Raw genomic sequence first — 13,156 nt, 5'->3', positions numbered from 1 at the left:
GACCCACCCCTCCAACAGGTGTCCCCACCCTGTACCCCGGCCAACGACTTCCACCATCCTGCTACTCTTACCTTGTTCCCTAGGAAGATCCCTCTTTCTTGCTTCCTTCCCCATAACTCCAAAACACCCAGCTGTGCTGTAGACAATCCGCTTCATCATAGACAACTGTTTCCTTATTCAATCCAATTTTATTACCCCACTCTTTTTTTAGTTAATTTATTTTTTAATTGAAGTATAGTTGATTTACAATACTGTGTTAATTTCAGGTGTGCAGCATAGTGATTCGTTTTGGGTTTTGTTTTTGTTTGCAGATTACATTCCATTGTAGGTTATTACAAGATACTGAGTATAATTTCCTGTACTACACAGTAAATCCTTATTGCTTATCTAGTTTATGTACAGTAGTCTGTATCTGTTAATCCCATATTCCTTATTTGTCCCTCTCTCCACCCCACCCTTTTTCTTCTTTCTGACCTTAATAGGCATTTGGCTTTTTTCAGTGGCTCTTTCACTTCCCAGAAGCCCAGGAATTCCTCACTTTGCTGGTTCCCTGGTACACTGAGGTAATGGATACCGTTGGTGTGTTTTCCCATCCTAACCATCTCTAATCTAAGAACTATCCTGTCCGCACCTATAAGAGTGCGTGCCAGCAGCCTTGCTTGTCCCATACAATGGATATAGCTGTTTATGGGAATGGCTACCTGACCCGGGCTGGGCATTTGGAATTGGATCCAAGGACACCAAGGGGTCTCTGTTTGCTCTAACTGAAGACGTGTGAATGCGGAAACTCTGAGGAAATGCGTGCTTGTAATAGCAGAGAATCTGGTATGGCTGGATGCATGGATGGATGGATGCAAGGATGGATGGATGGGAAGATAGATAGATACATAGATAGATAGATAGATAGATAGATAGATAGATAGATAGATAGGTAGATGATAGATAGATAGATAGATAGATAGAGCCCTAAGGGAAAAAAGTGATGGAGAGATGGTGAAAGAGTGCCCTCCTTGGCCACAAGCAATTTATCAGCCCCTGGTTCTGGGTCCTCATGATACACAACTCTACTTATTGGTTTTGAACTGCTCTTATATCCTTACACAAACAAAAACAAAAACTTCTTTCGAACAAGGGAGTCTCTATTCCTGACTAAGGAAAACTGTTCATTTTGAGCAAATCCTTGCTATCACTTAATACTCTTCTCATTCCTGCCTTCCTGAAGCCCCTCCCACAAGCGTCACATGGTGTCCTTTACTTTCTTAACCTCAGAGTCACTACGTTAATGGCCCAAACTGACCTGCTTGGTTACCACACACTAAATCGAATGGTTATATATTCTGGGGGTATGAAGTATTACTATAAAGTAACATGAATGACTCAGATGTCCAAATGATTGTTATTCCCACCAAAATAATCATGCTGGGAGACAGTATATGTATTCCCACAATGTGGCCACTATCCTGGCCATTTCTGGAATGTCTCTTCAAATCTTCCCCACTGACAGTAAATCCATGTCTCTGAAAGTTAGACATGATTTTTAGAAAGAGCTACTAGTCATGCTGTAACCAGGAAAAGTGGATAAAATGAGGGAATGAATATTTTAATCATAAAGCTTTTGTTAGAAACACTGTTTTACCCGGCAGAATCCTAATTGAAATAAGCATATCTTCCCTAATTGGAATAAGTATATGACAATTCTAAAAGATACCATTCATTTGAAGACGTAAGTTCTATTACATTTATTAAATACAAATCATGTTCTTTGTCATCATCAAATCTTTCTGTCCTCTTCATCTAGAGAAGCAGCAATCAAAGATATATAAAGCCCAGTAGGTTAGAGAAGAAGGATTTGACAAATGTTTGTTATTGATGTTTAGGTTACTCAATTATTATCTAATAGAAATGAGACCCATAAAGAAGACATCATTCAGGTAGGTTAAAATATACATGAAGGCAAAAGATTACAGACCAACCTGATGACTTGAATCAGGGCCATAAATTATACATCACACGCTTAAAATATGTGAGCTGCTGATCCAGAATTGAAGCATCACACCGATGATATTCCCACCCTAGTCACAGCCCTGAGCTCTGGGGATAGATAATGCACTTTTCTTTAAGTCACAAGTTTCTTCCTGTTATGAGGGGTAAGCAATAGCTACTTTTCCTCAAGCCTTCATAGAGGCATCGAGAAACTGCTAAGTAAGGTATATAAATGTCAAGTTTTACCCAATAGGTCACGCAGTGAGCTAGATCTCAGAAACCTTTCTAAAGCAAGCCTTACAACCCACTTCTCCGTGCAAATTTCAGCTACTATGATCAAAGATAATGAGTCAGCCAGTAGGTGTATTAAAAACACTAAAGCTGCTTCAGGGCTTTCTTCCTGAGCTTCACTGTAACTGAAACTACACTTGTACTCTGAGACAAGATATGGTTCCTGGGCATGAATTACACACATGACTCCAAGATTGAGTCGTTTTAGGTTAAAAGGACGCACCTCAGTGATGATCACTGAAGCATGCTTGCCTGAAAATACAGGATCCCAGAATCCCGTTACAGTTAATCCAAATTTGTTGTTTATACTAGAAATCTGAAGTGTTGGATAGACCTTAAAATAGACAGACAACTGGCTGGGGCCTGAAAATGACCTTTTGATGGAAACATGTTTATTCTGATGATCTCAGAATAGTATTTGTAGAGTAAAACATAACTGGATTTCCTCCCTGGTGGTGGGGTACATACGAGTCGCTTTCCCTGAGTGGCGATGGCTGTGCACTAAGGTTCTATTAGGTAAGGAAAAGAGCGTGAGCTTTGAAGTCATAAAGATGTGAGTGTCTGTTCTACTACTTCCCTGCTACCTGTGGGACTGGTTGGGTTATTCCATTTTTCTGAAGCCAGTTTCCTTATCTAAAAAGCGGAGCTGATACTTAGCTATGTCACAGGGTTGCTAGATAGATGAAATGTGATAGCGTGTATAAATATGCAGGACTGGATTCGCGTTAAAGTTCACTTCCTTCTAAGCTCTCTTGCCTGCGCTCTTGCATCCAACACCCAGCACTGCCCTGCAAGGAGGCTGCAGAATCCCCGACACCAGCCCAAGGCTGGACTGACATTCACGACCTCGCTTTCACAAACTACTTTTATGAAGATACTGTGAAGCAAGGTTCGCACAATACTCCCAAGGAAGTGCTCAGGATTTCATCAATAGCTCTTCAAAAACACTCTAGTTAATTTTGGGGTGTGTGTGTATGTGTGTGTGTTTTAAACATTTGGAAATCATAGCTTCTATCCAACTTTCCGTTTATATTTTTTATCACTTCGCCTAGTTGTTTTTTTTTTTTTTTTTTTTTTTGCGGTACGTGGGCCTCTCACTGTTCTGGCCTCTCCCGTTGCGGAGCACAGGCTCCGGACGCACAGGCTCAGTGGCCATGGCTCACGGGCCCAGCCGCTCCGCAGCACGTGGGATCCTCCCGGACCGGGGCACGAACCCGCGTCCCCTGCATCGGCAGGCGGACTCTCAACCACTGTGCCACCAGGGAAGCCCAAGCCTAGTTTTTTGATTTATGACTTCATGTCAAAAGAACTGACTTTTAGGGAATTCATGCATTAAGTCCATAAACATTTAGTAAGCACCTACTATATACCAGGCCCTGTATCTGGCACTGAGAATGCAAAAATCAATTAAACATAGTTTCTGTTTTCAGTGCTGTTACAGCACGAAGAAGGATGCACAGTTTACTACACCATAGTAAGTCCTGTAATAGACGGGTGCCCAAGGTGCCACCATTTACATGGCACTTTAAAGTCCAAAAGCACTTTCACAGTTTCAGCCTCACATGAACCCTACGAGCTAGGCATTACCGTTACTAATCATTTCCAGGTCAGATATAAGGAAGCCATGCGGAAGGATGGGGAGTAAGCTGACCAGGATCACACTGATAATAACCGTGATTCTGTGTTTCAAATCTCAGCTGGCTGTGTTCTCCCCACCATTGTCCCTCAGTGTCCATGTCAGAATACACTCCGAACACGCTCCCTATCAAGCTTGCAAATGCCTTACAAATGTCACCTAAATTGTGTCTCCCGGGAAGCATTCAGACACAGGAAGTTCTCATTCTCTGGCCTTGGCCCAGCACCCTAACCTCCCTTCTCTCCCCCAGGACCCTACTGCTGAGTGTTTTCTGATGATGCCGGGTTGTTTCGGGCCTTGGTGTTTTTTCTGTTCTCTTTCCTCTCCCCAAACACTCCTCCTCCATCTTCCTGTTCCTCCTCTTGCCTGGAGATAGTATAGGTTTCACCTCCTCCAGGAAGCCCTTCCTGATTACCCTCCCCCAAGCCACTTCCTATAGCTGAGCCTTCTAGGTTCTCCCCCAGGCCCGGGACTGGGCACAAGTCATAGCTCAGACTTGGTGGCACTGCCGTCATTGGTTTATTTGCCTGTCTTCCCCCCACTGTTCCTTTAGGGATGTCTTTACAGCCTCTGTGTTTAACCCACTAGCTGTTTGTTGACTGAATGAATGAAGAAAAAAATCAAGATATGCTCCCTCACCTAATGTACCACCTGCTGTGGCTGGAGCTCAAAACAAATCCACAGCTTTGCCAGCAGTCTCAGAGCTACTACTGAACTACTGATGCCAACTAGAGCCTCCCCAGTTTAGGTGTAATTTGCTTTTCAGGCATCCTCTGAAAACAAGAACAAGAGTCATTACCACCATCACCAGTCATTTTTTGAGCATAAACATGGCAAATAACAATGGCTTAGACCACTACACATGCTGCTGTCTCTAGCCAGCCATATCCTTTCTGCTTTCATTCTTACTCCCCAAATTGCAGAACCATATCTGCTCATCTCTGTACACCCAGAGCCTAGCAGTGACTGGCACATAGCAGGCCTCCCTCGATAAATATTAGTTGAATGAATGAATGAAACTGCCCCGGCTCACTTCTTCCTAAGTGATCTTATTGGCACTAAGTGAAGACTTCACCCTCCAGGCCACAACTGGCTTGAGTTTGGGTGGGTATCAGATCAAGACAGACAATGTCTCTGTGACCTCTGTGTGACCTATGACCTATGGCTTTAAACAATGGATCTTTTCTAGGGAACTTGAACTGAAAAACACGAAGAAAGTTGTCCAGGTAAAATATGGACAAGAGCCAAGAGGAAGTGAAGGTAAGCTGTGGTGGGGAGGTAGGAGCTATGAGGTAGGGTTTGTGTAAGTAGATGGATGAGGAAGCACCCACAAAACAGATTCTCACCAGGAGAATCTGTTCAGATTAGGAAGCAGAGAAGCAAAGAGAAGCTGAGAGTCGGGGAGGCCGTGCCATCCCTGAGGAAGCGCTAGAAGAGAAAGAGGAACTGGTCCATAGGGCCGCCTCCGTTCCTGACAGCTCTCTGGTGTCAGATCCAGGTCAAGTGCAACCTGACTTAACAGGCATGGCCTTACCTAACAGGTGAAGATGATTTTTAGTGTTTCAGCCGCTGCTGCAGGGTAACAGGTGATGCTGAGTTTTAAAATGTCTTAACCTCGGGTACGGGATCATCTTGGCTTATATGGTGACTTTGTGAGCATTAGATAAAGGCACCCCTTCTGGGATGAAGCCTGACCAGTGGGCAGCTCCTAGCTGGATGGGAAGCCCACAGCCTTTGCACAAAGAAAAAGCTTCCCTTCTTGGAGGAGGTGGGGGCATGCAGGTCCACCCCAGACTGTATAGCTTGGCCAGGGCAGGGCACAGGCTGCATTGGAGCCCCCCTTGTCTGCTCTGCCCAGGCTGCCCTGCCTTTCCTGGCAGGATGGTTTTACTCTCCCGTGAGAAGGCAGAGACAGAAAGTACACCCAGAGCCAAATGGTCTTTTTTTGGTTAAAAAAAAAAACAAAAACCACCCTGAGTTATGTGAATGGAAAGTGAGTCAGCATCCATTGCTCCTGCCTAGGGCTGCTCCAGCCCCGCTGTGATCGGTGCCCAAGAGTTCCCTTGGGACCTCCCTACCCTGGCATGGCATGTCATTATGCTTTGGATAACAAAGGCTGAGCATGCAAACACCAACTGGAGTAGTTAGAACCATAGAGGGCAGTGGGAGGCACTCTGGGAGCACCGGCAAGGTGTGGACAACAAGGACTTCCCCCAATGGGACAGGTGACCATCAACCGCAGAACCCGTCATGGACAGCAGCACCTCGCGGCAGTGGCCAGGTAGTAGCAGGTATGGATGGACAGAACATCTCGGTTGACTAGATTCTCACTCCACTAGGCACTGAACACACCAGCGATGAAAGACTCAAGACAAAGATACTGGATTTGCCATTACCTACACACCTACGTATACTAGGGCAAAGGGATGCTGGAGGGATGAATCAGGGTACAAGAAGAGATGAGACTGTGTCTGGACACCAAGCTGACGAAATGGCCCATCTGCTCATACCTCCCTTTTTAAGGTGGCTCAAATGTTTTCTGTTCTGTGCAGCCCTACGTGCAAGACTAAGAGTCATAGCTTGAAGACAGCAAACGCCTCTTGGTACTCCTACAGCCGATGGGTCCAGCACAGCGCCTGGTACACAGTAGGTCCACAGTCAGTACTTGATGAAAGCTTACAATAGGAGTAAGTCCTGAACTGTGTCCTAAGGCTCTTTACTTACTAAACATTGGGCTTATCAGAAAAGACCATCAGAACCCGCTGAATATATTAAAGTTCTCAATGCAGAAGAAGATTGACCTGAAAATTAAGAGAACACCTGTCCATATATCATGAAAACCTTGCTTTGGGATTTTTTTTTTAATGGATAAAATACCACTTTATTTACAAAGAAATACTAGATTTTAAAAATCCAGAACTTCTGTTGAATTCCAGAACAGTGAATTCAAAACCATAAGGCAATGTTTTTCTAAGCTCAATAACAGGGCTGATGTATCAATTCCAATTTTACTTCAGTTATATTTTTTAAATGTACTTATTTGAAAATATATGGCTTTCTTCAAGTTTTGTATGGATTTTAAAATTTAAAACTAGAGATTTTGCTGACCAAGTACATGCATTTTTATCATGTGAAAAATTAACTATTCAAATCACAAGTTAAATAAAAGCCATTGAAGCCTGAGATGCTTTTCTTGACAAAAACCCAGTAATAAAGTACAAACAGAAAGTGGATTCTCTTGTGATATCTCCACAGCATCAATACAGTGCAAGTACAGAGCTGGTCTTTTAAAAATATTTTTTTGTATTGGATTGTCTCTTATGGCATAATAGGCAAAAACTTCGAGTTTCATAGTTTTTATTATTCTTTTACGAACAGAAGGCCAGAAGGTGCTGGGATGTGGGGTGACAGATGGGGACGGCCGTTTGCTCTGCAGTGAGGCTCTTCTCTGACAACCCTTGGTGAACACTTTGCAGTCTTCTTCTCTCTCTCCTCCTCTGCCCGCTCCCAGCCACGCACCACTGCAAAGTTCCCTCCCCCCTCAGAACTCTCCCAAAGACTCCCACCAGGTAATTAACTCATTATTAGAAATTAACCCTTGGGAAGGACTTACTGGCAACTAGCTGAAATCAAAAAAGGGAGTGAGAAAAGCCACTTGGGAGGTGGAAGCAGCAGAGGAGAATACCAGTAAGGATGTGAGAAGGTACCAAACCAAAGTCTTCAGCCTTACACTTGCCCAGGCCAACCCTGGTCACAATATCAAAATACATATGGCAGCAAGTCATGCTGATATACAGGCCATAGCACGGTGGTTCCCAAACCTTGCCTCACATTAGAATCACCTGATGCCAATTAAATCATTATCTCTGGGGCTGGGACCTAGCCATGGATTGTTTTGCTGTGATTTTGGTGGTGGTGGGTTTTTTTTTTAACTCGCCAAGGGACTCCTATGTGTAACCAACTTTGCAAACCAGTGGCAGAGAGTAATGCTTCTCAAACGTTAATGTTCCTATAACAACCTGGGGATCTTGTGAAATGCAGACTGGGATTAAGTAGGTCTGGGGTAGGGTCCAAGATTCTGACATGACGCCACGGCTGCTGGTCTGGGGCTGGCTCTGGCCAGGCCACATATGATCTCGCTTTGGATACTGCCCACTTGTGTGCCCAGAACTTCTGGGGAGGGCCTAGAAACTGGGCTACCCTATGGTCAAGGAATGTTTTCACAAGAGGTTGTAACCTTCCTATTGTGTCTCTAAGACAATTCTGTTATCAGCCCAGTCATCTGGCTGATTCTCCATCCATCCAGCCTGGCTGCAGAGGCTGCAGGATTCTAGGGAAATACTGTGTGTGTGTCAGTGAGGGACCAACTCATTCGTTTTCTCTCTGACTCCTAAGAAATGCAAGGAGCTCCTCATCGTGTTTAGCCTGCTCTTAAAGAAATCCAAGGCTCAGTTCTGAAGATAAAATACACTCATGTAGAAGTTCACTCTTTCACACATGGGTCAGCATCGTGGGGTGCAGGGGACAACTCAGCTGAAAGTTGTCACTTCCTAATATCCTTTAAAAGTACACAGAAGGCATAGAGCTCTTGGAGGTAAAATAATTTTATAAATTGAAGTTTACAATTCACATGAGGGGCACTTTGCACATACACATTTAAAAAGTTTTTATTGTCCCTTTTCTACGTGTAGGCCTTGATTTCCATCTATGAAAATGAAAAATGGTGATACACACTATGCTTATTCTGTCTACCGTCACCAACTGGACACATTTGCAGTTGCCTCTTTAGAGTCACCTGAATGGTTAATCTTTGTTAAAAAAAAAAAAATCAATCAAGATTATCCAGGGGTCAAGTTCAGTCTGGCCAAGACATAAAAACCAGGAGGAAAAATACATTCAACTCAATACTTTCCACAATATCAATCTGACAGAAGATTCTTCACAAACATCCCATAACCTACATCCCACTACCTGTATTTAACAATTCCAACCAGCTTTAACCAAAGTGATCTGCGAAGTCAGATCAACAATACGTTTGATGTTTTCTACATATACACGTTGTGCAGCAAAAGCGATATTACAAAAGTAAGAGGGGACTTCCCTGGTGGTCCGGTGGTAAAGAATCCGCCTTACACCGCCTTACAACGCAGCGGACGCAGGTTCATCCCTGGTCAGGGAACTAAGGTGCCACAGGCCGCAGGGCAACTAAGCTCGCATGCCACAACTAGAGAGAGAAAAAAACCCGCACACCACAGCTAGAGAAGCCCGGGCACCACAAGGAAGAGCCGGCGCTCGCAACTAAGACCCGACGCAGCCTAAAATAAATAAATAATAAATAGAGAAATCTTCTTAAAAATTGAAGGAAAAAAAGGAATAAGAAAGAGGGCTTTGATGGAAAACTGAGCTGGCTTGCCTGTGGAGTGGAGTCAGAGGTATGGAAATGTGCCTTTTTTTGAAGGGGAAACTAGGCTTCAGATCGGAGTGAGGTCGCCTGGGCGCTTCAAGGCCTGGCCCCCGAGCACAGAGCCTGAGGGAGTAGTGGTGGAGGGTAGGGCGTAAGCTCTGCACCATTACAAGGGCCTGTCGCTGCTACTGGTAGATTTGATGTTAGCTTCAGTCCCAGCTTCCCAGCTCTCACGCATCCTCCGGAGATTGCAAATCAGAAAACAATCTGCTGAAACTTAACAAGCCTGGTGGACTTTTAAAAACGGTTCTACAGTTCTTAGGAGAATGCTTTGTTGAAAAGCATTTTAAAATCATTAATTATTTAATCCCCTCATAACCTCCCCATGTGGTAGTTCCACACTCTCCTTCCCACTTTAAACACCGAGATGTGAGAGACAAGGTTAAGCGATTTGCCCCCACCCCCCTTACACAGCTCCGCGCTGGCAGCACCGGCCCCGAGCAGTCGCCGGAGCCGGGGGTGCACACCGGGCAGAGGGGAACCCGCGGGCAGGTGCCACCGCAGAGGGGCTGGCTTCAGGCTTGGTCAAACCGTGAAGGATCACGGCCAAACTCTCACCACCACCTGCGTGGGGTTTTACAGGGAGGAAAAACTCATACTCCGGGTCCTCGGACCAGCAAACCCCCAAGGAAGGCTTTGTTTCAGAAGCAGGAGCGGTTGGGAGGGTGTTCAAGACGCGCACTGGCCCAACCCCCCCACCCCCACCGTGAGAGGACCGCACGCTTCCGAGGGACCAAAGTCGCGCTGAAGACCGAGGAAAGGCTCCTCTTCCCGATGCACAAGCCTAAAAACCAGAGCAGCCGGGGCTCCCCGGCGCCGCAGAGCCGCAGAGCCGCACGGCCGCGTGGGAGCGCTCCGCATCCCGGCGGGTGCGTCTCGCCCGGGAGAAACGCGCGCCCACCCGGAGCCCCAGCCGGGGCGGAGCATCTCCCGCCGAGGGTTCCGAGCCGCCGGCCACCAAGGAGGGTAGCGGCAGCGGGGTGGGGGAGTTCAGCTTCTCCCAGCCCCGACCCCCACCCCTCCCCAGCCCCTCCTCCACTCCCGCCGCCAGCCGGCTGGGCCATTGCCCGCTGACGCCCCGGGCTGGCCGGGTCCCCATCGCAGCCACCTGCCCGCGCCGGCCCTACCCCCGGCCCCCAGCGCCCGAGCTGCCCTTACCTGAGCCGGAGATGTGGACCTGGAGCGGGCGGCCCCGACTCGAGCACGACGACAGGTCGCTCTGCGAGCGGCCGCGGGGACTCGGGTCTCCGGGCAGCCGGCGCAGGGCAGGCGTTGGCGGCCGGGCGGGCGCCTCGGGCTCGGGGACCTGGGCCGCCGCCTGCCCGGCCGGCTCTCCCGGGGGCTCCGCGGGGCTCCTGCCCGCCTCGGCCATCGGCTCCTTGCGGCCCGGAGCGCGGGGTGGGGCCGGCGCCGAGGACCGCGCTGCCCGGCGCGCGGCTACCCCGAGGCAGCGACAAGGGCGGGGAGGCTGGACGCCGGGCGCCGAGAAGCTGGTGGGGAGGGCGGGAGGAGGAAGAGGACAGAAAAGTTTGCACAGGAAGGAGCCGCCTACAGCCGGCTCTCGCTCCCGCCGGCGAAAGCCGCAGGGCTCGGAGCTGGGCCGCCCTCTGCGCCCGCGAACCTGCCCGCTGCTCCACCCCCCCAGGGCCTGGGCACGGCCCTTTGCAGGATGGCAGCCATAGGGTCCCCTCTGGTCGTAACCCAGGTAGCAGGCCTCAGATTAATGGAGCTTGGGGCTTCAGGAGCTGGGATGCAAGGTCAAGGTTACCAATACTATTTTCATTAGGGGTGGGGGGCACGCGGTGGGCGGGGGTTTTGAGGAAGGCCAAGTACACACCCTTGAGCGCCCTGTAATGGAACCGAAATGATCATACCTAGTTTAAGGATGCGAAACTCGAAACTGCAACGCCAAAGGGCACTGGACTTGCCGGTGCGTTCGTGACCCATCCTGGAGACCCTTAAGTCGAGGCCAGTGACCTTCGCCGCTCACCCTTTACCCTCGAAGCCCTCTCTGCCTCCAACCTTTGCCCACATTCCTGGGTTTCTGTCTGCTGGGTAGACTCGTAGGTCATGTTTAAAAGGCCAGGCTTCCAAAGGACGGAATAAATTAACACAGATTGGAGGTCTCAGTCAAAGCTTTCTAGTGGAAAGACTGGTCTCTCAGCTGCTGTTGATTGGAAATCAGTGAGTTACCACCATGCCTTGTATGATTGCTGATTCAGCTGGTGATTTCACAACCTAAGCTTTATCAGTTTCACGATTAGGCCCCTAAGTTGTGACTTGCCCAGAATCACACTCAGGAGTCACCACTCCTGAAAGCTCATGGCAGGGGACAAAGGTCCCTGGGTTCACCCACAGGCCTTAGAGAGGCAGTGAGAAGAGAAGGAGATTGGGGGCTGGGGGTGGGAGGAGGGTTAGCCTTTAACACTGATTGACACACACACCCATATTCCAGGTGTGATGTCAGACACTTTGCACATATGATATCTTTTAATAAATAAACCCTAGGGCTTCCCTGGTGGCGCAGTGGTTGAGAGTCCGCCTGCCGATGCGGGGGACACGGGTTCCTGCTCCGGTCTGGGAAGATCCCACATGCCGCGGAGCGGCTGGGCCCGTGAGCCATGGCCGCTGAGCCTGCGCATCCGGAGCCTGTGCTCGGCAACGGGAGAGGCCACAGCAGTGAGAGGCCCACGTACCGCAAAAGATAAATAAATAAACAAACACACAAACAAATCCTAGCAGAGAAGGTAAGAGGAAGGGGGGTCAAAAGTGAGGGGCGTATGAATACCCACAGAGGCCTTTGTAGCAACTAGGTCATAATAATAACAACAGCTCACCTGTAATGATTTAAAAGGGTTTTCACCTACAATTCTCACAGCAACTCTGGGAAGGGCCTTATTATCCCATTTTGCTGTGAGAACTCTCCAAATACAGGTCCATTTCCACAGAGTCAGCCATGCTTCTCTGGTCCTGCTCTAAATGTCTCCTATTTTCCCACCTCTTTAAATTTACACGGCTCCAAGTGTTACTGCCTTGATATCTTGTGTAGTTTAGGACGGAAAAAAAGATGCCTCTGCTTCAGAGCATAAACTTGCAATGTTTCAGTAGATAGGTCTGTGGTAGGATTGAAAGGGCCCTTGGGAGGACTTCCCCCTTTCCCTTGTAATCGACATTAGATTATGATGGTGTTTCTGTCATCATTTGCTATCCTGCGTGTTGTATTACGCGGTGATGCTGTCTGCACTCCTCACGTCCACTTCCTTAGCGGTTAGCTCCCCTTGTCAGCTGCCTTCTTTCTGGGGCACATTTGCCTCTTCTCTGCGCTTGGGTCTCACCCCACTGGATTCTCCCCATTGCTCACAGCAAGAGCGCCTCCACCATCCTTCCAGGCCTCCTGCTTCTCCCTTTCAGGCTTATCCTGTATGTCACCTCGTTTGAAGCTAAATAAATGAATAACTAAATATTCCAAAACACATGAAGCCTTCCCTTGCTCATTATTCAGTAATGTATCATTTCAGCTTTCACTCAGTCAATACCTACTGGAGTGCCTCTTGAGGGCCAGACACTGTGCCGGGCCCTCCATGCCCTCAAGGAAGCCCTCAACCCTCCCTCCCTCCATGGGTTTTCCTTTCACCACCAAGCTTCTAAAGAGAGTAGCCTCCACTTGCTAGAGCCTGTCCTTATAGTCCCCCTTCCCCATCCGCATTCCTTCACTATCTACAGGGTGACTTCTGCCCTTGCTACTTACTGCGTGGGCTGCTTTGCCATTATCACTTCTGAGC

At 48.0% G+C, this 13,156-nt stretch overlaps 1 protein-coding gene across 2 annotated transcripts in view; it reads right to left on the bottom strand.

Moving 5' to 3' along the window:
- The window catches only part of PHACTR2 (phosphatase and actin regulator 2), a gene marked incomplete at both ends in the record, with an annotated part of 249,822 nt that extends 239,076 nt beyond the window's left edge, over positions 1-10,746 (bottom strand). For both annotated transcript variants that reach the window (XM_079716311.1, XM_079716313.1), the window contains one exon: positions 10,533-10,746. In XM_079716311.1, the coding sequence (XP_079572437.1) occupies positions 10,533-10,746 (214 nt within the window). The remainder of the gene's footprint in view (positions 1-10,532) is intronic.
- Between the last annotated feature and the right edge of the window lie 2,410 nt (positions 10,747-13,156).

Source organism: Hyperoodon ampullatus, assembly GCF_949752795.1.
Source record: "Hyperoodon ampullatus genome assembly, chromosome: 12".
Lineage (NCBI taxonomy): Eukaryota > Metazoa > Chordata > Mammalia > Artiodactyla > Ziphiidae > Hyperoodon > Hyperoodon ampullatus.
The sequence above is the reverse complement of the archived record's forward strand: the minus strand, read 5'-3'. Positions and strand labels throughout refer to the sequence as shown.